Source organism: Strongylocentrotus purpuratus, unplaced genomic scaffold (genome assembly GCF_000002235.5).
Source record: "Strongylocentrotus purpuratus isolate Spur 01 unplaced genomic scaffold, Spur_5.0 spur5_scaffold_15, whole genome shotgun sequence".
In the NCBI taxonomy this organism is placed as follows: Eukaryota; Metazoa; Echinodermata; class Echinoidea; order Camarodonta; family Strongylocentrotidae; genus Strongylocentrotus; species Strongylocentrotus purpuratus.
Genome location: NW_022145600.1, coordinates 36,729,433 through 36,755,588, shown reverse-complemented (window position 1 = coordinate 36,755,588; position 26,156 = coordinate 36,729,433). Strand labels below are relative to the sequence as shown.

At 37.8% G+C, this 26,156-nt stretch overlaps 1 protein-coding gene across 1 annotated transcript; it reads right to left on the bottom strand.

Moving 5' to 3' along the window:
* Positions 1 to 22,620: 22,620 nt before the first annotated feature.
* LOC115924200 lies at positions 22,621 to 25,706 on the bottom strand. Its single transcript, XM_030986098.1, has 4 exons — positions 25,313 to 25,706; positions 24,604 to 24,681; positions 23,704 to 23,862; positions 22,621 to 22,701 (listed from the first exon to the last, which is right to left on the bottom strand). The coding sequence occupies exons 1-4, from the start codon at positions 25,529 to 25,531 to the stop codon at positions 22,621 to 22,623; spliced, it is 537 nt and encodes a 178-aa protein (XP_030841958.1). The 5' UTR covers positions 25,532 to 25,706.
* Positions 25,707 to 26,156: the final 450 nt, after the last annotated feature.

Below are 26,156 nucleotides of genomic sequence, written 5' to 3'. Positions count from 1 at the left end.
CAAAAGGGGGGGTTTTAGGTTTTTTTTAGGGGGGTTTACACACAAAAAATTTCCAAAGGGGGGGGGGGGGGGTTAACCCCCCAAACCCCCCCCCCCCCTGCGTACGCGCCTGTATGCAAGCATCGAGCTTTGAAGCCATGCGTGGCACCGAAAAATTAAGTCATGTTCAGTGAAGATGTATTTAGCTATAACATATAAAATACAGAATTAATAGCATAAGACCATTGCAACTTTATATTAGTCATCAAATGCTTTTTCTGTTCTCCGATAGCTCTACTGAATGCATGGCCATTTCAACCAGCGAAATCGACCAAGGAAATCGTGAGTTAGAGCGAATGAAAGGTTTTCATCATTATGATTTTCTCATCTAATTATTGACATTTTCCGAAAATTTCCGAAATTTGTACATAGCTAGGAAGGTAGTCTAAAGGTTTATCTTCCTAAAGAACTAAATGAAATTGTGTTATATGTTTGCGCATTTATTGATTGAGGGCTGGAAGTTGTCAAGTTATCACCACTATTCACCCCAAATACGGGCCCACAAAGCAAAAGCCGCCCTGCTCGCTGGGCTGGGATGTGTGTGGAAAGGGAGTACCTAGTGCTACTAGGGAGCTGTACGGTTTCGGAGGGGGATTAAGGGGATTACGGTAGGGGAAACAAAAGACACGCGGTGCCACGGATGGCTTCAAAGGGGCCTCTTGGACGGGATCTCCATTCATTACAGCTTCCTGATGGCCTATTCCCTGCCACGTAATACAGTACAGACGGGACTACACGACTAGCACAACTTGTCTCGACCAAGCCACAAAACGGCTTTTAATCAAATGTCAACAATTCATGTTATATCCATACTAGTGATGTTATAGTTTAGAGACAATAATCGGGAAAAAACTCACCGAAGAGCCGTTCGCGTCAGAGGCGGCTCTAGGGGTGGGGGGGGGGGGGGGGGGGTAGGGGGTTTTAATCCCCCTTAGGCTAGCCAAAAAAGGGACTTTTTTGTGTATGTGCTTTTTACCCCCCCCCCTCGAAATATTGGTTGGCACCTTTTTTAAACGAAAAAAAAATGGAGTGCTCACTGCCCCCTACCCCCCCCCCCCCCTCCCCCCCCCCCCAACTGAGCGAAATATTGTTCAGCGCGATTTTCAAATAGTTTGTATCGAGGCACTTCACAAAGACGTATGCATTGAATTTGGTTACATTACAAAAATCGCCTATTGGTATTACAAATGCAATACCTCCGCACTATACGTACGCGTTCACCGAAAAGCGAAACCGCGTATTGTAACGAGGGCGGTCTATGTGCGACTGCCTGAGTGCTCTGCGTCGTAGAAGGTCTGTCCGTCGCTGAGCGAAAACTCGCTATTAGCGCTGGAGTTCCAGCCTCAAATTAATTCCCTAATAGTAAAAGCAATTAGCCAAACCGCTTGGAATGGCTGACAGGGAGGGGGTGGGGTATTAGCATTTATAGCGTCGCCTTTGAATGAATAATATGTATATCATATCTTGCGAATTCGCAGTAGTTTGAAACTTTGCAAGTAAGAGAACATTTGATCACCAAGGCAAAGTTTTGAGGTTAATATTCAACAATGCTCTCCTCTCTTATCGAGGGTAGGCAGCACTAAATAATCATTTTCATATATTCCCGTCTAATTTTGGGAAACAAATCCTCTCGCATTATATAATTACCATGGTTTACATATCTACTTTAAATAAAAGGTAATCTATTGAATTGTATTGTATTTATTAAACTTCGTTGATGTACATCAATATTCTGTTTATAAACATAATTATAATCACTTTACAATGTAATGTAACAATCAATATTCTGTTTGGGAACATATACATCATATAAGTCAAATTTACAATGTAATGTAACATATCAATATTCTGTAAACATATATACCGTATAAATCAATTTACAATGCAGTGTTTGTAACTAGAGAGCATAGCAACCGAGAAAGAAGATTTTCTACCATTTGCATTAATGAGCATTTAGAGCCAGATAGTGTGCTGTAGCCTTAAATCCTTATTCACTGTAAATGATACAAGCTTTGTTTTGTTCTCTTCTTGTTTTTCTGAACTTTCCTGACTTCACACTGTAGTATTTTCACGTGTCCTTTCACGTACTTCGATCCTACTAAGAACGTGTTACCGAGCATCAATGAGGAAGAACGCGCTGGGTTTGTATTGCCCTCGAACCAGGATGGGATTGCAAAGCACGATAGAAGCGCGTTCGAACGCACTAAGAACAAGATGAGGACGAGTTGAACTATCTCTGAACGGGGTGGTTGGGTTATAAACTAGTTAGAACAAGTTCCGAAATAGTAAAAATGGTTTGGACTGCTTGGAAATATCAAATTTATCCGATCTGAATTTGATATGACCTGATTGTAGACGGGTACAGACGAGTTGGACGTATTGTGGACTGTTAATGAACGAACTAGGAACGTATTAGGGTACGTTTATGCTAGTTTTGAAGGAAGAATCAGCGATTTGAAACGCTCATCGTAAACGCTCATCGTAATCGCAGTTCCACGGTGTACTGTTTATGCTCACTTCTCTGGCTCCTCCAGGCAATTCTGGTTGGGTGGCCTTGCAGCTGGATTCGCAAACCTGCACTGCGCATGCTACGTAGACCCACTAGAGGTCAGTACGTTGACCCCATTTAAACGCGTTTACAAATGATTGTGCGTTTATGCTTCCCCATAATCGCAGATCGTAAACGCACCTTTTTGTGAGTTTACGATCGGCGATTACGATCGCCGTCTTTCGGTGATTCAACACAAATGAGAAAGGACGCAACCGTGTTTTGAACTAAACGCGTAACAGATGCCTCATTCTGGCCAGAAAAAGCTGAGCATAAACGTACCCTTAGAGACATTAGTCCAGTTTGAGCCCGTCCATAAAGTCCTTAAACAGGTCGCAAACAGTTGCTATTACGTTCAACTCCGTTCGCACATAGTTTGAGCCCGTTTGGCAACATTTTCGAGAACGTAGTGAGAACTAGTTTGGTGTGATGGGGGCTTTAACAAACTAACAGTTACATCAAAGTAATGTACAAGATGACTTGGATCAACACGATAACTACGAGCAGGTTTCGCTTCCTTGTCCTTACAAACACTGCTTGCTCAGCTCGTAGTTTAAACGTCTAACACTCGTTGTTTTGGTTCCATGTAAGTTCTTGAATTTGGTAATAGCTCGTTCTTTTAAACGTAAAAGCTTCAGAAACTTAGAAGTTTAAAACCAGGACGATTCCGTGCGAACATAATCATAACTCGATGCCTGTAATGATGTGCGCACGCATGATACTGGAAGCAAGTTGCAAGCAACCATTCATGACACGTACAATAAAAAGACTCTTCGTCTAAACTGCGCACTGTTTACTAGATTTTGAGAATATTAGACTTTTAAGCTTATTGACAGAAAATATTAAGTATTATTAAAATACAACCAAACCAAATTTAATTATTGTAATGTATATTTTGTTAACACTTAACGTCATGACAAACAAATGAGTCATTATAAACATGTATAGATCAAATGAAATTGCAAAGGGTACATAATGCTAACCATGAAACAACATTGGACCTCGGTTTGTTCTTCTTTCTTTTGTTTAATTTGGTTGTAATGGGTGATTGCAGAAACAAATGTTTTGGATGAACAAGCAGTTTACTTAGTCGAACGTAATATGTATCCAAGCACATCGAGAGTCACGAAGGATTACGGTTAATGATGCAATAAACTAGACTGTCTAATCAAAATCAAAATTATTATTGGGACTTTTGTTCGATTTGAAAACGTTATGGGAGTACTGTAGTATATTTTGTAAAGGTTCTTGACTCTGATACGAGAGGTTCTGGGTTCGAGACTCGCTCGGTACCTAGCTACATACTTCGACAATATGGTTTGCCCACGTTCGTCCGTTTCTAAATCCCATTATTACATGACCAAAAGGAAATCGTGTTTTTAATACAAATATGGCTACACTGGATAATTAAGACTCAATTATTATTATTGATTTCATCTAATTGTAGATGTACGTATGATATGTTTCAAATCGGGGTCCGTCTAAATCAGTATGCGAAAACACAGAGATGACGGACTAAGTATCGCTAGACCAAATCACATGTCCTATGCTGCCAACTTCATTTCCCAATCGCTTTCAATGTTGAACAAAGTCTGTGCTCTCCCCTCAATCGGTATGCCTTGTGAGATTTTTCGCCCTAACACTTAAAGAATCCACCCTCTCAGCTTAAAGGGATCCGGTAACTTTGTCTCAGATTCTGAAACAAAATCCTGGATTTAGCTCATGCTGCAATTATAATTATAAACCTTTAGGTCAGTCAGGAAACCCATGACTTTTACAAGCCGATCGCCTGTCTGATTATCAAGATATTTATGACTGGAAATCGAAACCAAATTTTTCGTTTTTCCTAACGGTTTTGATAACATTATATTAGGGAAAATGAGCAAGGTAAAACCGGTCACGGTAAAGATTTTTACTTTTTTTGAGGAACTTCTTGATAATTTTGAATCGCAATATTTGTTAGGGCTTCAATATTACAATATATCCCAGACACTGATAACACGTAAGGCCCTGTAAACAGGGGCGGATCTAGGGGGAGGTGGTGTTTCGGCGGTTTACCCCCCCCCTCCCCCTGGGCGGCCAAGTGAAGAAAAAGAAGAGTAAAACAGTAAAACGGCGCGATTTTGGGGAAAAATTGATCAACCCCCCCCCCCCCCCCCTTGGCAAAAAAGCTAGATCCGCCCCTGGTAAATATATCAGATTTAACATTGTTAAACGATGTCTTAAAATAAACCTTTTCCTGATATGAAACGGGCCAACTCTAATCTCCTCCCAGGCTCTAACACACACATGCACGACTAAGCCGTGTTTATGACGCACGTACAGACAATCACAGCTTAAATTTCAATACAGATGCTGATAAAAACATCTTTGTGAATATTGCTTTTGGAACTCGTTTTCTCTATAAGACATGTATCAAGATCAATCACCCTTGAAGTTTCATAGTTCCTCTTTTATTCACTGCATTTCTTATCGTTCATGGGATTGAACTGTCGAAGCTATGTAAACATCTAGACTATTGCTATTCAAGCACATTTTGTAGAAGAGGAAGATGGCAAATTAAAAACAGCGTTCCTTTTCACCTCTATAGTTCCTTTTAGAAACAGGGAACTGTTTTTCCTGATCGAATTTGTGACAGAATTACATTAAGTTTCGATCCTCGAAGTTCCCGGGTAGATTAAATTTCAGAAAGGAAATTCATTTGTATTACCATTTTTTTCTTCTTTTACAGCATTGTCACATCCGTATATTAGCATTCAGTTACTTAGCCTACAACCTATTTATGAAAAATGTGTGATGTCGCGCAGTGAAGACCAATTGTACTTTATCAGCCTTTTAATTACTATAAAGCATTGAGTAGTTTAAGGTAGTAGATAATAGCAAAGTTAAAAGTCACAATAATTATTATCATATATAAATATGACTATTTTAATTGATATCATACAATTTTTTCGCACAGTAGCAGAAACAAATAATATATATAATATTTATTTGTTACGATTGTTTGTAAACATTTTTGCACTGATTGCAAAGTAAACAGATAACATGTGAAGCAATAGGAAGTAAGTTTAAGGTTATCTTTCATTTTCGGGCAGTGAGATTTCTAAAGTGGGAGTGTGGCCTGAGTTGCAAAATGTCTGCGAAAGCAGTGAATAAGTATTATCAAGCATTCGCCAAAATTGTCAAATATTCCTTAAAATTCCTTAAAAAACATTATTTAATTATTTACCCTCCCCCCTCCAGAACGTGACAAGTAGTTAAAGAATAATTACAGAATAGTTAGCGAATACACTGAATGGTTGAAGATTACTAGCAGAATAATTACAGATTAGTTGAGGAATTGTCTATTTCTTAATTCTGGAAATCCATCTTCAAAGCAGGGTACTGCCTTTGTCAACTTTTTTTAACTGAGCACTGATTTCGCCGACGATGAAAATAAGGTTGAACCGATAGAAAGTATTTCTTTTGGGGTCATCTTTTGATCCTTTTGATCAGATTGTATTTTACCTAAGGATGTATTTCCTGATATGTCTGGGTTTTTTCCTACACCTATGCCTTATATATTTCATGGAAAATATAGATGGAAACGATTGAGAGCATTTCGTTATGAAAGCAATGTTGTCATTGCAGCACACCCATACACACGCACACAAACAAAATAACGCACAAGAACGCACAGCCTTTCGCCCTGACTTGAAGAATAAAACCTTTCATGATATGAAACGGGCCAACTCTAATCTCCTCCCAGGCTCCAACACACACATGCACGACTAAGTCGTGTTTATGACGCACATACGGACAATCACAGCTTAAATTTCAATACAGATGCTGATAAAAACATCTTTGTGAATATTGCTTTTGGAACTCGTTTTCTCTATAAGACATGTATTAAGATCAGTCACCCTTGAAGTTGCATAGTTCATGGGATTGAACTGTCGAAGCTATGTAAACATCTAGACTATTGCTATTCAAGCACATTTTGTAGAAGAGGAAGATGGCAAATTAAAAACAGCGTTCCTTTTCACCTCTATAGTTCCTTTTAGAAACAGGGAACTGTTTTTCCTGATCGAATTTGTGACAGAATTACATTAAGTTTCGATCCTCGAAGTTCCCGGGTAGATTAAATTTCAGAAAGGAAATTCAGTTTGATTACCATTTTGTTTTCTTTTGCAGCATGTTGCATCCGTATATTTTGTTTGTAAACGTTCTTGCACATTGCAAAGTTACAGATATTATGTGAAGCAATAGGAAGTAAGTTTAAGGCTATTATTTATTTTCGGGCAGTGGGATGTATAAAGTATGAATGTGGCATGGGTTGCGAAATGTTGGCGAAAGCAGTGAGTAAGTATTATCAAGCATTCGCAAGAAATGTAAAATATTCCTCAAAAATTCTGTATATACAGTGTTCGCCAAGATAATAATAAGAATATAATAATAAATTACATTTATAAAGCGCGTAATACAATGTTTCTAAGCGCTTAACATACAAGTAATTAGGTACAACGTAAAATAAACATACAGCAATAATAATACATAATTCTAATAATCACATTACAGATAATTAAAACTGCCCTATCAATTACTATTACCGGTAAACAAAAAATACTTCAAATTTGCCTTAAAAGACTCTACAGATGGGGATTGACGAATAATAATAGGTAAACTGTTCCATAATTTAGGGGCTGCAATGGCAAAAGTACGATCTCCGTAACGGGTATTTGTTCGGGGACCAGGGGCGTATTGGAAATTAGCATGTGTAGTTGATCGTAATGAACTTGATGGAACAATAGGTTTGAGAAGGTCGTTTAAGTATGATGGAGCATAACCATGTTTAATTTTGAATACTAACAAAAGAATGCGAGTTAAAATAGGTAGCCAATGAAGAGATCTAAGAATAGGAGTTATGTGTTCATATTTTCTGGTTTTGGTAATTTGGTCACCAAACTTTCGCAAGAAACTACTGTGAACATATCAAAATTGTTCCACAACCTCGGGCGAACAAAACTTTTCCCCACAATGATATGTAAATGAATTTAATTGAATTGATCTTTATTTCATTCATAATAAAAACATCATAACAAACATATAAAATACAAAACATAGCGTACAAGTTAAAGAGAAACATTTACAATACAATACAACAACAAACTATATATGAATGTGGAGACAGCCAGGAATGCCAAGGGCTTTATTGGTGCTGCCACCAAAACAGTAATGAAGTATAATACAATATTATATTGTTGTTTGAAAAGGTGATTAAAAAAAAGAAAGAAAAAAAAACTAAATAGAGGGGGGGGGGGGAACAAAAACAAAACAAAAACCAGGCCGTGTTCAGAATCAATCTTTATTTATTTTGTTGTATTAAAAATGATTTATATAGTTATAAATGTAAATTACTGTCATTAATTATTCTTCATTCAACCCGTCTGATTACCCTCTTTTTAATCGACAACCTTTATTCAACTATTCCCCCCCCCCCCCCCATCCAGAACGTGACGAATAATACAGAATAGTTAGCGAATACACTGGATAGAGTACCGAAGCTGTGACATCATAACAATCTATTTTTTGAATTTCCCAATTTTTTCTTCATTCCGAAAGAGCATTAAAAATAATGTCAAAATGTAGAAAACCAATTGAATATGGTGTTAAGTATTGACTGAGATATGACAATCTGAATAAATAGAATTCCTCTGGTTCATAACAATACAAACCAGAGCAGAATAACACTGAGTTCCTATAGGAAATCTATTTATTCAGATGGTCATATCTCAGCCAACGTCACATGTCACCACTCTATGGTTGAAGATAACTAGCAGAATAGTTACAGACTAGTTGAGGAAATTTTGTGATCTATTTCGTAATTCTTGAAATCCATCTTCAAATGAAGCAGGGTACTGCCTTAGGTCAATAATGTGAAAGTGCTGAGCACTGATTCCGCCGACAATGACGAAGGTTGATCCGCCCCCCCTTTTTTTGTGGGGGGGGGGGGGGCGGGATAGACCAAATCGGCTACACAAACGGTGATAGAGTCCTTCGTCATGAGCCGACTGGATTTCTGTAACAGTCTACTATATGGTCTCCCTAAGAATAAGATTCGCAAGCTCCAAACCCTACAAAATGCAGCAGTTAGAATTATCTCAAGAGCCCAACGCAGACACGATACTTCACACCTTCTTCATGATCTTCGCTGGCTCCCAATCGAAAAGTGAATAATCTTCAAAATTCTGCTCATCACTTTCAAAGCCCAGAACGACATGAGTCCTGCCTACATCTCAGATATGATTTCACCTTATGTTCCTGCACGCACACTCAGATCTTCAGCCCAGCACCTCCTGCAAGTTCCTCGTCACTCAACTCATTTCTACGGCAACAGGGCTTTTGAAGTGGCTGTCCCAACTCTCTGGAATTCGCTCCCTCTGCATGTCCGTCAAGCTCCCACACGACAGACTTTCAAAACCCTTCTTAAAACTTACCTGTTTCGTTTGTAATTTTGACATTTCATGTCATCTATGTATTATAATTTAATTTGTTACTCTAATTGATTTGTCATAAGTATTTGCTATCTGTATTAACTTTGCTCACAATGAATTCTCTTAGCTACATGTCTTTAATTTAAGGTCTTTATATATCGTTCTTAATTTGTAACTATTTAAATATACTTGTACTTGCTTGTTTTTTACTTTGTAAAGCGCATAGAGAAACTTCGGTTTATTATGCGCTCAATAAATCTACCTTTATTATTATTATTATGATTGAAATTCACATTTGTTGTTTGTTAAGGCGCCTCGAAACGCGTCGTATGACGCACATTAACCTGGTTTTGTCGACAAACCTCCTTTGTGAATTCGGGCCTATGTGTTCGAGTCCCGCCGCAGCACTTACTAGGGTGCTTTAGTAACGAGACGGAAGGCAAAGAGGACGGGAGAAATCACTCAACCGAGATCAAATAATGTATGCAGTTAAGAGTCTGTCTATTGAAATACTATTATTCGTATCAGGTGAATGAAATAATTTGTATTGAGGCACTTCACAGAGACGTATGCATTTAATTTGGTTACATTACGAAAATGGTCTATTGTACGGCGATACAACTCTTCCGTCGAGTTTAGGGAACGAACGCTATTATGGCTGAGACAGGTCGTGAAAATCAACAAGACGGAGACAATTCTGGTTCGCACATGCGCAGATTGATTATTTTGCTCGGTTACCCTCGTCTTTGCCTTCCGTCATTTTCGTAATGTAACCAAATTTAATGCATAAGTCTTTGTGAAGTGCCTCAATACAAATTATTTCATTCACCTGATAAGAATAATAGTATTTCAATAGACAGAATCCGAACTGCATACATTATTTGATCTCGGTTGAGTGAATTCTCCCGTCCTCTTTGCCTTCCGTCTCGTTACTAAAGCGCCCTACTGTCCTTTGGCAAGACGTTAATCTCCATTTGCCACTCTCCAGGTGCTAAACAGGTACCCAGTAGGATGCAAAAGTTAATGTGGTTGGATGGGCAAGTGTGCGCTAGTAAAATGGCGACTAGTCGGAATGCTCCACAGGGAGTGGAGAATGTGAATACATGTGCGGGTAAGCCTGAATCCGATGACCGGGGTAATAATATATTTGTAAAGCGTTTAGATACCTCGTTGTATCGATGTATTGGGCGCTATACAGTGCGTCCCAGAAAAAACGAAACCGAGAATTATCGATGTTTTATCTGAACTTAATCACAATTATAATTGATAAATGACACATATTTGTAAAGCTTAGATCCTCTTCTTTCATTTGATACTAATCATGTAATGCATATTTCACGCATTTGTGATTAACATCAATTTGAAGAGAGGAAACCAAAAAGTCATTTGGCGGACGGTATCTGAATTTCAAAGAGAAAATCACATTTCCAAAAAGTTGAGTATCTGCCCTTGACACCTCAATCAGGAAAAATAAACTAGGAATAAGAAAGTTCTGTTTGTTTAAAGTAGTGCTTGCATTTCCATAATTTTATCAAACAAATTCCCCCGAGGACAATTACCCCCGGAAAATTACCCCCTAGGACCATTACCCCCATGGACAAATTACCACCTACGATAATTGCCAACAGATGTCATGTGCGAGTTCCCCCCCAACCCCCCATCTACACACACACACAAACGCACACACACACAAACGCACAAGCGGGGGGGGGGGGGGGTTGATTGACCTAGAGCGTAATTTTCGGAGGGCAATTGTCCTGGGGGATATTGATTTCAGAGTAATTTTCCGGGGGTGGGGTAATTTTCCTAGGGGGTAATTTTCCGGGGGTGTTTGTCCTCGGCATATGGAAACGTTTGCTTGAATTTGTCTCATAAAAGAATTTGACCACGAACTGACTCCCACACGGTGTTGAGTGCTCAGGGGTCACAGGCCACTGGCTTCATCGGGCAGGTAGTTCCATTATGTGAATGGGTAAATTAACTATTACAACTCAGGGGACACATTACATTGTACAATAGGGACACACATTGTTTTTATTGTGCAGAACATACTCTTTTATTGACTTACTTATTGCATGAAACTATAAAACCAAAATGCATTTTGCGTTCTGGCAATTGGAGTACAAAGAATGATAGCAGGTGAATGAAATGCTTCAACAGCAACACAAACACCTGGGAAGCTAGGAAGCATCCATACATTTGAATAATTTAGTTGATAAACGACTCCGAATGTGGACGTTTGTTGGAGCAGAAAGCAGTGGATTCTTAACAACACGAACCCATTTTAACAGAATGTCGGAACGTAAATTAAATTTGGCGCGGTTGGAAATTGCATCTTTCAACCCTGCGACTTTAATGGTACGATCCAGTTAATTAAAACAGTAAAATGGCTCTTATTTTAAAATTACTCCTTAAATATAACCCAAAACTTCATTGATATCAAAACAAATATGTTATATCTTACTAATAATTTAGAAAAGATGTATAAACATTGTGAAAGTGTCGCATTTTACGATAAAAGACACCGATTTAGCAAAGATGACATCATTAATGCGCTTGCATCAGGGAATTCAAGGTCAAAAGGTCAATTCAGATGTTGATAAGTTATTGGTCGAGCCTTTTTGTTTCCTTTATTCCGACAAAATTATACTATCAATCAAAACAAGTTTTATACCAGAAGAAAGCTAACGATTAGTATTTTCATTAACTGCTTGCCCCAAAGTCTCTTGACCACAGTGAAACGAGTGAGAGCTTGCGAGAGCGGCCAAAGTGTGATTGAAACTCGCTATTTGCTCTTCTCCAACGCAAAAAGAGACGACATTGTGCAGGATAAATGTATTTTTTCCGACAAAAGTACAGAAAATTTGCAAATGGCCCTTTTATATTATACTTTATGAAATGTTACCCGAGTGACTTCCGGGCGCCCCAATGCTGGAAAGAAACGCACATTTTAGAGAACTTCACTTTTTCATGGAAAAATACTTATTTGTTCTATGCACGCAAGTCAGATTGAGCGGATGATACAACGTTTCCATATGGGATGGTTGTCCTTTGAGGGGGTAAGGTTTATTAGGGGATATTTTTCTGGGGCGTAATTGTCCTTGGAGGAAGATTGTCCTGGGGTGATTGTCCAAGCGCGTAGCCAGGATTTCATTTTAGGGGGGGCGGTAGTGAGCACGCGAAGCGTGCGAATCACTTTAAGGGCGCGCGAAGCGCGCTCCCTAGGGGGGTTGGTGCAGGGAGGGGGGAGTTTCCCCCCTCCCGCGCGAAGCGCAGAAGCTTTGAAAGAAGACGATTCGTTTTACCTTTCTCGACTCGTAATCCTTGTCTGAATTCAGTCCCTCCCCCCTCTTGCGCGAAGCTTTGACGTTTCATTAAATAATTAGAGAAAGAAGACGATTCGTTGTACCTTACCCGACTCTTAATCCTTATCTGTATTCAGTCCCCTTCCCGCGCGAAGCGCGGAAGCTTTGAAAGAAGACGATTCGGTCTACCTTTCTCGACTCATAATCCTCGTCTGAATTCAGTCCCTCCCCCCTCTCACGCGAAGCTTTGACGTTTCATTAAATAATTAGAGAAAGAAGACGATTCGTTGTACCTTACCCGACTCTTAATCCCTGTCTGGATTCTGTCCCCCCCCCCCTCTCGCGCGAAGCTTTGACGTTTCATTAAATTATTAGAGAATGAAAGCGATTCGTTGTACCTTTCCCGACTCTTAATCCTTAATTTAAACTCAGTCTCCCCCTTCCCGCGCGAAGCGCGGAAGCTTTGACGATTCGTTGTACCGTTCTCGACTCTTTTTCCCTCTTTCTTCCTACGTCCTCTTTCTTTTTTTTCTTCTCTAGCTCTCTCTTTTTTTTTTTGGCCGGCGTTTTGGGGGGGGGGCGACCGCCCCCACCGCCCCCCCCCTGGCTACGCGCCTGTGATTGTCAAGTGGGTGTTTATCCTAGAACACTCACGACGATATTATTCCTGGACTATTCACAGACTGTTCAAAAGCTATTCCTCAGTTTGATGTCAACTTTTCACCAAGCAGTGTATTGGTCGCCCTAGATTTGCCACATTTGGCGTAATGTCGCTGATAGTTCTGTCAATTTGTCAAAAATTCGTCTAATTGTGTTGTTCGTTAACTTTGCTTCGTTTTTGTCATTTTTTCGCTGATGTTCATCAAAATGTCTTGGTTTTGCCGCTCAGTGACATACCATCTGAATTTTCCTCATACTTTGGAAGTGGGTTAATTGTCTTAATATCGCCATTATTCGGGTAGCAACAATGCCAGAATATATGATTTTTGTATCCTGTCTAGTGTACATGGATGACATTTTACCATTACCACTGTACAAATCGTATACTTAACTCGCCCCCTTCGCTCGCTCGAAAAATTAGAAACAGGATGGTTAATGTTCTAGCAACAGACGTCAGCCCCCTTGCGGGAAAATGCGCACGTATTCCTATGGGATGAACCAAAAGTTTGCATATGCATGAAATTAGCATTGTGATGAGTTAAAAGGTGGCTCAGAAGGTTACCTTTATCTTACCTTTACTATGTGAAGGAATTGCAGCATCTAAATGATGACCTAAGCTCCCACGCAGCAATCCATTATGACTTTATATAGCAGAAATAAACCTATACCGAAAGCACAGTTTTGTAAACACAACCTGATCTCGAATCAGGCGGCGAGGAGAATGATGTCTAGGTACGTGGCAATGCTTTGCTTAGATATATATGATTTGCACGCACGATGCACAAGATTAAAAAAGCCAGCACATGTACTACAGGGTTCAAATAGAGGACACTTATTAAACAAGCTTACTATTTTGTCGTTGTTTCGTCTCATCAGCCCAGCACCTCCTGCAAGTTCCTCGTCACTCAACTCATTTCTACGGCAACATGGCTTTTGAAGTGGCTGCCCCAACTCTCTGGAATTCGCTCCCTTTGCATGTCCGTCAAGCTCCCACACGACAGACTTTCAAAACCCTTCTTAAAACTTACCTGTTTCGTTTGTAATTTTTGACATTACTTTTCATCTATGTATTATAATTGAATATGCTACTCTAGTTGATTTGTCATAAGTATTTGCCATTTGTATTAACTTTGCTCGCAATGAATTCTCTTAGCTACATGTCTTTAGTTTAAGGTCTTTATATTTCGTTCTTAATTTGTATTTATTTAAATATACTTGTACTTGATTGTTTTTTACTTGGTAAAGAGCATAGAGATACTTCGGTTTATTATGCGCTCAATAAATCTATCTTTATTTTTATTATTATTATTTGTTCACAGACCTGGGAAAGTTTGAACGGATTGAAGGACGCCACGTTAGGAATCACAAGCAGATGTGCAGGGATGAAACAAAAAAGACTGGAATGAGGTTATCAAAAATAGGTAGGAGTTATTGATTCAAATCGGTTGGTCCCAGGATCCCCAGGGAGTAGAATGCACTAGAGTGAAATATTAATCTTTTGCCTTTCACAGCGAATGTGACAGGGGGACCCTTAAAACAAGAGAGGAAACTCTAGCCTAGGGCTCCCCCAACCCTGCTCCTTCAAGGGCTGCCATAGGAACGTGCCCCTTGTATCTTCATATTCGCCACTGCTCAGTCCCATTAATATTTTGGACATTCAGGGGACTGGTGTAGGACAAAAATATCTTAGCGGGACTTTTTCCCAAAAGGTTCATATTCCCAAGGTTCTTAATTCTGAAACAGAAACTGCCCATGCCAGGGGGTTTATAACATTTAATATTAAATCATGTTCATTATTTAGAATCAAGGATCGTTTATCCGAAGGTTTATTATTCTGAATTTGAAATAGATTACGTAAAACCCAATACTTTTTGCAGATCTTCAACCTTGGTTACTTACTACCTTGCATTTATGTTTTCTTAGCAGTCAGGTAAAATAACCACCGCTACTAAATTATAATAGACTTCCACATGGTATTGTCTGTGGAGACTGGAATGTAGTCCAAGATTCAACCCTTGTATCGCAAACAGAATCAAGGGCGTTTTGTCTTTTTTTATTACATTAAAATCAAACAGGGATTTTCGAGTGGTCCCTGTACTTAAGAATTGTCATACTCTCACAGTTTTCAAGAAATGTCTGAAAACACCTTTTTCGTTTAATATGTTCCTCCCGGTTTGTTGTTAAAATAAGCTTCGTATGGTAATGCTGTCTCTACTCGTTTATAAGTATTTTTAGTTCATGCGCTTTGTATTTGATGGAAAGGCGCTTTATGAATTTAATATTATTATTATTTTGTCTTGCGTTTTAAATTCGACAGTTTTAGTGCTGTCAGGTATATCTCGGGTTTATATTCCCTTTTCTAGTTTTCAAATCTATGGAATTTTTGTTAGAATCTACGTATGTTTCATTCAAATTAATGAACAATGTGCTTCTTTTGCTATTTGGTCATTCGATTTGGAACAACACGATTTTCTGACATCGCGAAGGTATACTTGTAGCATTCTAATTGTAGCATTCAAATTAGCACTTTGTTCAATTAAATTGATGGTCAGTATACATTTCTGGTTTATAACACACTTTTTATAGCTCATTCTTTTTCTTTCAAGATTGTTTTTGTCATGTGTATTTCATCATATTCTATTTTCTTGTATTTATACACTTATATTTATCAGAGTGATCTGATATTCATCAGCATTTAAGTTTGACTGTTAAGAAAAAAAGAAGACTTAAATCTACTGACTTGATGGTCTCAATATGTGTGTAAATTTGCATGTAAGGAAGTTGTTTGTCTTGTTTTTCATCATAAATTTATCATAATGTCATCATAATTTATCATAATGTCATCATAACTGCATTATACAGTAAGGGTACAATATTGTGACTGGGGTAGGGAATAGAGTCACACATTTTGAGCATGATTCATTAACGTAAACGTGTGTTGCATTTCTTCCCCCTAACATTTTTAACTTGAATAAACATATTTTAAATACGAATGACAGGTGTTAATTTAAATGATAAAAATGACGTCTCGACAAGTGACGATTAATTTGAATACTAGTTGAGCAGTTTCTAAATTAAACGACAGATCTACGAAACCCTTCGACCTTAATCCTAAATTAACTACAAAAACGGGTAAATTGAATGATAATATGCATGGCAAAACCGATCTGCGCTATAAACTTAAATGCAAATTAAATGAATTCGAATGACAAACTCACGAAATTCGCCAAAAAAATCTTTATAATATTAATGACAAATTGATACTTTACCGTTTCATTCCTTGAGTATATGTATTTCAAGAGTGTCCCTATGTTTTGATTTTTTTCTTTCTTGTATGGAATTGTAACGATATATAAATTAACTACTCATTCATTGAGTATTTGTAGTTCAAGAGTGTCTCTATGTTTTTATTTTTTTCTTTCTTGTATGGCATTGTCATGATATATAAATAAACTGTATTAAGAAAAAAGATATATATATATATATATATATATATATATATATATAAAAAGGTTTTTTTTTGGGAGGGGGAAGGGGTTTTAAGTGGTTTAAGGGTTTGGGTTTTTCATGCTATATTGTTTCCATTCTGTCATTATTTGTCGTAGTATTCGAATGTATTAGCTTGTTTATGTGTTATCTATAAAGTGTTATTTTGGTTTCTACATGAATAACGCCCAATAAATAATATTTAAACCCCAAAGAATAGTTAATAAGGGTTGGGTGGACGCGCGGGCGTGTGTGTACTATATTATTAATCTACTGTATGTGTGTGTGTGTGTGTGTAGGGAGGTCTAAGAGAGGGAAAGAGGGAGAGAGAGAGAGAGAGAGAGAGAGAGAGAGGATGGTATGGTGATGTGGTAATAAAAGTATAAAAGGAAAAGGCGAACAGGGAGTGATTGATAAAAAGAAAGTGAAAGGGAAATGACATGGAGAAATAACGAGGTTAACAGAAAGTGGGGAGACATAACGAGAGGGAGGTAGCGTGAGAGGAGGGGGAATAGCTAGGATGGAAGATAGCAAGGGAGAGAAGAGTGAGATGGAGAGAGAGATGAAGAGACAGACAGAGAGAAACAGGAGAGAAAACTCAATACAGACGTAATACAGAGATAAAGAAATACAATCAGAGAGAGAGAGAGTGAAAGAGACAGACAGGGAGAGAAACAGAGAGAAACTCAATACAGACTTAATACAGAGATGAAGAGATACAATCAGAGAGAGAGAGAGAGAGAGAGAGTGAGAGAGACAGACAGGGAGAGAAACAGAGAGAAAACTCAATACAGACTTAATACAGAAATGAAGAGATACAATCAGAGAGAGAGGCAGAGAGAGAGACAGGGACAGACAGACCGACATAGATATATATGGGAGCGAGAGGGAAAGACAGATTGAGAAAGCGATTGTGAAAGAATGAGATGGGAGACAGAAAGAGAGAGAGAGAGAGAGAGAGAGTATTATCTTCTACGGTCTGTTGAGCATCATGCATGAATATTGATGAAATAATGATGAAACACGAGAATGCATGAATCATGCTACGGATATTGGGATTATTTATTTAATTGATACAATCTGTATTGAAGTAGGAAGCAATACATCATAACCTGAATGAAGAAATTTTGAAAAGGTGACAGATTTTGAGCAAACAAAATGCCCATTATCACACTCGTGAACTCTTGGCTACATCTATGAATTGTATTGAATTAAGCTTTTATACAATTCAATTTTTATTATATTCATGGGCAAATTACCGTTTTTTTCCTCAACAATTATAATCATTAACCGAAAATTATGCCCGGTTAAAAAAATAGGTATTTAAGATGGGAGAAAATTAGAGTCTCACAAAACATCACGTAATCGCGTATCGATGATTACTTTGGTTACTAGTCGGTACAATCTTGGTTGATTAAAATACATTTTTAAGAGCCTAGTACTTTGACATGACAATAAATCTCTTGTAATTGTTAACATTGTCTACATATTGACAATGCTCTCGGGAAGATTCAATACTTTATACAGATATATGGTTTGTACTCATTATTATAACCAATTAATTTCGAACTTTTCCCACATCTATTTTCAAGGTTGTTGAATGAATACTTGTACGATTTTAAATAATTTTATGATACGGTGATTATTTCTATCAATATCTAAACTCATACCTGTTAAACCTGCAGCATGTTTAATCAAACGTGATGATGATATCAATCAAAATAAAGTTGAAAATCAACTTTCATTTCAGAACTCATTTTGTTTCTATGTTGAATACATTAGCGAATTTTCAATGTATTTTAGTTTAGATCAAATGAAAATTTGTAATGTGCTGGAAAAAAATTCTCCTCGACTGAACAAATTGACACGCAAACCAGTCCAGCATTTAAAAAGAAAGTAATTAAAGTAATATCACAGAGTAAACATGTACGAAATCAAGGAATCTATATACACATAACATAAGGTAAATGCATATACATGTACATAATGTTTCATCCGTAGGCGGCTGTTTTACAATGAAATATATAGATGATTAAAACTATAAATTACTAACACGAATTCGGACGCTACCGTGTTTTAGATTTTTTGGTTGTGACGTCAGAGTTGAAACAAGAGTCTCTGTTTTAGGGAAATACCATTGAAGGTGACCCAAATTCATAATAAAAATGCAAGGAAAATATGTACTTCTCCCCAGAGTCGCCGCAGTAATGTGAGACATTTTATACTTCCTCTATTATTAAATCACGATGTCAAATTTTGAGAATGCATTTTTGTTGTTGATTGAATGGAGGGTGTTGTGTAAAATGTGCAAACCAGTTTGCTGATAGATTAAAAAAAAAAAAAATCAAAGAATAAGAAGAGAAATGATGGGCCTTAGGTTTTAAAATGTTTATGCTGAAAAGGGGCATTCGAAATGTACCGATTTATACCGACTTTAAGAAATATTCCTCACAAACAATTATTGAAAAGAACAAATATGAATATGCGGGAGAGGGTGTTTGTTTCACTGATGAGAGTGAGAGTGAGGATGTCATTTGGTGTATAAAAACTTAAGGTATACAGATTTACACATCAAACAAATTATGATAGTTATTCTAATGATAAGTATTAGATGCTTCTTTAGAGATTGATAATTAGTGTCTCGCCACATGAGGCAAATGCATTTGAATCTTCACATACTAAAGGAACAACAACAGAAAATGTTTATACAATCATACAAAGTAATGAGCGTAGTGTACACAAGGTGCGTATGATCCATAATTGCATTTTGCAACGATATTGTCCAATCAAGTAAACATGGGCATGCGTATATAAGATAAAATAATAAGATATAAGATAAATACCTGGGGACCTGGACGTGCAGTAATTTTGATTTGTGTACAGCGCTTTGAAACTTTTATGTCACAAGCGCTATATAAATTGTTCGTATTATTATAATTATGAGAGAAGTATGTGAACGTAATGTGCCTACAACACTAAGCACATCCGCATAATTTAAAATACTTAAAAGAAAATAATTGACAGTTACCATAGGAATATGTGCATACATATAAATATAATTTAAGATAAATGAGGGTTACTAAAATCATTAATATGTTATAAAAGTATTAAAACATATACCATTACACTTTATGCATACATAACTATTTGTATATGTGCTAGCAAAAACAAAATATGCCCACAATTATGTCTACACATTGTTAACGTAAACACTCTTACTAATTGCATGAGCACATCCAGAAGGTGCTCGGAACAGTGAGATAGGTGATTATATAGACACTCATTCTATAGAAGAACACTGTGTGATTGGGATAACACTAAAACGTGCAATAATATAATGATGCTTATAAAGCATACTTTGACGAACTGAAACAAACAAACAATGTAACTATTACAATTGTATTATACTTCAGTTGTTGTTTTGTTTCCTTAAACTTGAACATGAAGATACGCTTAAACATTTTGAATGCTATTACTAACAATTATGAAGTAAAATGGCATTTTCAAAGAGATATGAAAGAATATGAAATTATTTCTACAATTTTATGACGGATTTTGTGCGATGTGGGCTCCACGTAATACAGACCTTATGAAAAGAGTCTGAAATTTGCTAATAATTAATAATCAGCTCACTTTGGAAACTTCGTTCGGTTGTGAATGTTAGATTGTTCTTCTTGAAAACTAACGTCTCGCCTATATGGACGTTAGTGCAGGACTGATAATCGAACCATGATAATTTTGAATCAATATAAATACAGCAATTATTCAGAACATTTCTTGATCTTTAGCCATCTGATAGGTATGACGAGACATCGGGCATCCATAAATTTATCATTAATGTAGGCGGATATTAATAAGTTGTGTGTCGCATCTCCACCGGACAGAAATAGGATAAGGCGTATCCGTATAACATACAAACATATACGGGTGGTCACTGACACAAGCATGGATTGTCTGCAACTTATTCCACGATATGTCACCTAGCATTCGTAGATTTAGTACGTTTTGAAAGACGTATATAAAAATCATGTAGCCTTTCAAGGGACTCCCCCCCCCCCCCCCCCTCAAACAAAAAAAGGGTAGATTCTCCCTGTGTCCCTCACGGGGATCTTCTGCCTCTGCAATGCAGGGTATGACTGATCTCGACAATTACTGCGTAGAGTATTCATTGTATAGCATTACAAGCTATTGAAGAACAATAGGAGAAAGAAAAACCAACGTGGACCAATACTAATGCTTGTGTATAGAGTTTAATTTAGGCTTCGTTTTCAGACATCGTGGTGTGTCGCAAACGAACCATGCCCGTGTTGTAAGACCACCCTAAACCTAATGCATCAATATGATGTAAGCGATCAAGCCATGGTATAACCATTACGATATGTACATGTTTAATAGATAAATGAATAAATAATGAGAGAGTTATGACGAAACTAATGATCATTCGACACATATACTATGAGAGCAGTCCTGGCGGCCCGTTTCTGTATTTTGTCGCGCGTCCAACTGATCGGCGCTCTCACTGATGCAGTGCATCTTCTTGTACCACACCACCCAGAATTTGGCGGCAATGAAATATGTACTAGTGTCCTCTTTCCATGGCTGGTCCTGCTGCACGTCTGATTGCTGAGATACAGAGAGAGAGAGAGAGAGAGAGAGAGAGAGAGAGAGAGAGGGAGAAGAGAGAGAGAGAGAAAGAGAGAGAGAGGGAGAGAGAGGGAGAGAGATAAAGAGAGAGAGAGAGACACACAGAGAGAGAGAGGGATGGAGGAAGACAGACCGACATACATACAGAGAGAGACAGAGACAGAGAGACAGACAAACGGAGAGAGAGAGAGAGAGAGAGAGAGGGGGGGAGATTTCGTTTGAAATATTTAGATGACATAAACAATAAATAATAAATATTAAGTTTCTTAGAAGCTTAGACTACGATTTGTTTCATGACGGTTTTAATAATTATATTTTTCTCATTTTCTGATGAAAATATCTAATAAAAACGTGTTATCTGTTCCGGAAGAAGGCGTAAAATGTAACTTGCTTTCAGATCAGTAATTACTTGTGATTAAGCATTGGAAATGAGATAGAAGATACATAGGCAGTGATAATTCATATCCGTTATTCGGAGAGCGGTAGTAGTTATGGGACACCGCTTTAAGGTACTATGTCCCATTTGCAGCCAACATCAAATTCTGGAGAGCTTTGCAGGAATTATGAATATGTCACGTATGTCCTACCTGTGAAATTTAAACGTTAGGAGTGTCCTAATATTCAAATTATGTAAGGAAACCCGTTTACTTTCTAGAATACACTGTCAGACACTACCGAGTAACTGACTGACCCTTTTTCTTGGGTAATAATAAACATAAAATGAGTTGCAAAGGGTAAATGAGCATTTGGCTACATTAATAACCCAATTCTTGTAATGGCCAAAATTAAAGTGATTGAATATTTGCGCAGCACAAACCGTACGACCCTTCGGTACAAGGGTCTTAAATTTAGACTATTACTAAAATGACTGCAAGCACTAAAGCCGATTAGACAACAATTGCTTGTTATTTTCCTTCATTTCAAGCACCTTTGTTTTGAGGAAATTTCTTAATTTTTTAATTGTGGAATCGTTGGATGCCGTTGGAATTTAACATTTTCAATTGTTGGGACTGCAAATGGGACAAAGTACCTTTAACACCTCTCAAAATATATCGTAAGATATTATTTGTCGTATTTGCCTACCTCCTCTCACACTAAAATGGGGGTGTACCTGCAGTCGATTTAAGTTTCCGAAATGTTGAAAAACTAAACTCATACTTGGATTTTGATTTATAACATAATATAGATTCAGTGTTGTATCCAGCATAGGGTGAAGCTGGAATCCGCCCGCCCCTTCGTGTGAAGGCATATGCAAACGATTTGTAATTGTTACTGTATAAATACATTACGCCCCCCCCCCTCCCCCTCGCAGCTTTCTATAAAGGATGGTAACTAATTCATGAATTTTTGGAAATACCATTGGGAATGGCGACTCCTTAGATATTGATTGATGAAGGTACGCAACTACTTTCTGGTCAAGAAAGTCCCCAATCCAATAATAATTGAATTATGATACTATATTACGTTAAGAAATAAGGCTTACCATCGAGATATCAGACTCTGGGTAGCCGGATAACAGCGGACAATTCTCTAGCATTGATTTGATCTGAAAAAGAAAGAGAGAAATTTGATGTTCAAAATAATAATTGGGTCTTGTTCATCTAGGGTAGACACATCATCCTGCGGACCCTGCAATTATTACTCCCCCAGAAAATGATTGCCAGTACCAACTTACAACTGGATGGAGAGTGACACATGTGTATAAGCGTCTGGCCAAAAGACAGGTTTGGATTCGAACCCTCAACCCTTGGACTGAGAGCCAAAGTTTTCTTCGTAAGAATACCTTGAATTTTTCTTACGTCAGACTTACGGCCATCTTACGAGTTTGTATTTTCGCAAGATGGTCGTACGTGTAACTGACGACATTCTCAAGTCATTCGTAAGAAGATCTTAAGGTTTTTTTTGCATATTTTGTCGGGTTGCAAAAAAGCGCTGATAAATTGCATAAAATATGTACGTATTCCTTACGAGCACCTTAAGAACGCCTTGCGAACGCCATAAGTCGTTCGTACGAATGCCATACGAATCTCCGTATCGAATTAGAAATAAACCACGTTTGAATTTTATTCGGGGGTCAACTGCCCCCCCCCCCCCCCCCCCCCCTCCCCAAGCTCCCCCCATCAGTACGTCAGTGCAGGAGAGGGTATTACTGTCGTCTTCTTTCCCTAGACTTTTGCCCTCCTTAGTTCTTTTGTCTTCTTTTATCTCGGCTACAATCACCAATGCATCAGGGATGTTACTCACTTACAGAGCAGAGCATCACATCGTAATTAAATCTCTTCTGGCGACGATTTGTCTTCTTCTATTCTTCTAGTCTTGTCGGCAAAAAAAAAATCATAAAATTTGTGGATCCATGATAAGAGGACGTTTTCAGGCTGGATACAACACTGAATGTACATTATTTTATAAATCTTAATCAAATATACATATTTCCATGATTTGGAAACTAAAATCGAACATCCAATGTCCCTCTAACAACTGCTACTGACTATGAATTCTGTCCTACAACGTGGTACATGCACAAGCACGAGCAGCCGAAAATACTCACCTCGCATTTTAGTTCAGATAATAGTGATTTGACAGAAATGATGAGAACATTCATTTTTTCTGTAGATGTTCCTATAGATGTTCGGCCAAGGACGTTCAAGTAATCCTCTTTGAATTGTGTGGTACCTTTGACGGCCTCAGCAAGGAGATACGAAATAGCCTGCGGTAGAAAAAAACACGGGCCGTTATGACATTTCAAAATAAAAAATGTCCATAATTCATGGTAATATCAAACACAAATTACTATTGTAATGATGTAAACAACGATTTTTTAAAATTCTCCTTAGTTCTGGGCTAAGGTTTGTTGTTGTTGTTGTTTCGTTAAATACGAATATCATGTTATACAACTGCCTGTGTGTATTATTGATTCGTATTGGTAAAACGTCTGTTTGAAAGTAATTGTTTTTTATATCTCATTAAAAATGATTTGCTCTCTTTACATAATTACGGCCGAGGTAAGGATTTTGTATTGAGATCAAAACTTAAACCTTAAAACATAATTATAATGTCTCTGTGTATGGTTTAGGGTTTCTTCGTCACTGTCCTATAGGGGGGAGTTGTCTGGGGGTAGTTGTCCGGGGGTAGTTGTCCGGGGGTAGTTGTCCCGCGGGGTAGTCGTCCTAGAGGGTGGTTGCTCTAGGGGGAAGTTGTCCTGGGGGGGGGGGGGGGTAGTTGACTGGGTGTGGTTATCCGGAGATGGATGTCCTAGAACCCGCAGACAGATCGTATAGTGTGTGGTGGGCTTAAAGCGCTAAGAATCATCGTCGATGTCTCAATTAGGGCTATATTACCTGATCATCATCTTAATAAAACAAATTATTTTCATAATTATTACTATAATTGTTAATATCAATATCATCATCATCATCATTATTATTATTTATTAAGATTGTTGACCTACCCATTTACTGGAGGGGCATGGGTTCCACGCACCCTGCCACCTGAAGAAACTCCCACTCTCTTCGATGGTCGCTACATGCTTAAGAAATAAATGAGTTTCAAAACCATTATCCGACAACATTTTATTTTCTCCATAGTATATGATTATAAAAGGGGCATAGATGTCATACATTGATTTGTTTTACTTAATAATATTTTCTTAAATTAACTTTTGAAATCTTGTTACAGGGTGACCAGGGGGGGGGGGGGGCACTCGGATTTGGTTTGGACGGGGGTGTGCCGCTCAAGGCCCGAAACCCCTACCCATTATTAAGGGTAGTTATGCTCTAAAAAGGGCAAAGTTTTCACGAATTTCGGGCGTTTTACGGGGGTGTTTGCCATGCAAACACTCGAAAAATAAATAAAAACAGACCCATTTTTAATAGTATTTTTGTCAAAAGTGGGACCCTATGTTTAGGGATTTTTTGTGTGTGAAAAAGTAGCCCATTAAAGCGGTACACCCCCGTATGTCTTAATATGTGAGTAACCCCCCCCCCCCGGAGGGTGACTCAATAGTGAGGGTTTTTAAATCTGGGTTCTTAAGCTAAATACTTGTATAGTATTTGGTGCACATGATACTTTTGTGGTTGGAATTCGAAAAACGAAATTGGTGCTACAAATTTGTCTTATCTCGTCTTCAGATAGGTTAAGTTGCTCAGTTTTATACTCACATTTAATTCAAGATTGTGCTCTAACTCCACACTTATTTTCAGTCCATCCAGCCTATCCGTGAAATCCTTGGATAGAAAACAAGCCGCCGCGTTTTTCGTCACATTTTTCGCCGTGCAATCCTCGTCCGTCGATCGACTCACGATATGGCGAGTTTGTGTGAGGTATGCAAACTGAAGCAGGAATAGTGCCATCAACGTTAGCTTGGTGTTCACATACATGATGTCCGAGAATTATTCAATCCTGGCACCTTGATAATGTTGGAAAAGTCTTTCGTTTGGAGTCCGAACTGAAATCTGTTTGCTGTTTTTATATGTTTTACGTTCCTCCCTGGAGAGTAAGCATACAATAACTTTTGAAACTCTTTCATATTTTCAAGATAAAAGTAATACAAAATTTGTATGCAAACGAAGAGTTTTACGCAGTAGACTTACTTCTGAATCTATTATTTGACCAAAATTTCCCACAATACAATTCAGAAAATGTATGACCATACGATTGATAAGAAAATGATATAATAAATCGTTTTATTGTAAATACTAATTCATAATATCAACTGAAATTTAGAACGCGGAATTTCACTTAATCGCGGATCGTAATGTTTAATCTAAATATTGTAAGTCGTTTTGGCGAATTCTGACACTTTGATTGACGTTACACAATCCTTTTACACAAAATATACCTCTTTGATTTATAAAAAAATGCTGTTGTGCTTCTTGCGGTAATATCCAACTTCTTAAAATTACAATTGTTATCAACTTTAAAAAGAATACATTTCTTTTTCAAAGAACACTGAAAATAGATGGATAGAAACGAAGAATTGTTTACCTGTATAATTATATAAAT

What these genes read in the sequence shown, in the direction of transcription:
- LOC115924200 (XM_030986098.1), bottom strand. Translation starts at nt 25,531, where the DNA reads ATGTATGTGAACACCAAGCTAACGTTGATGGCACTATTCCTGCTTCAG. An exon ending in AGCACAATCTTGAATTAAAT is followed by an intron (nt 24,682 to 25,312) that starts GTGAGTATAAAA and finishes TTATTTCTTAAG; the next exon opens with CATGTAGCGACCATCGAAGA. An exon ending in CATGCCCCTCCAGTAAATGG is followed by an intron (nt 23,863 to 24,603) that starts GTAGGTCAACAA and finishes TTTCTACCGCAG; the next exon opens with GCTATTTCGTATCTCCTTGC.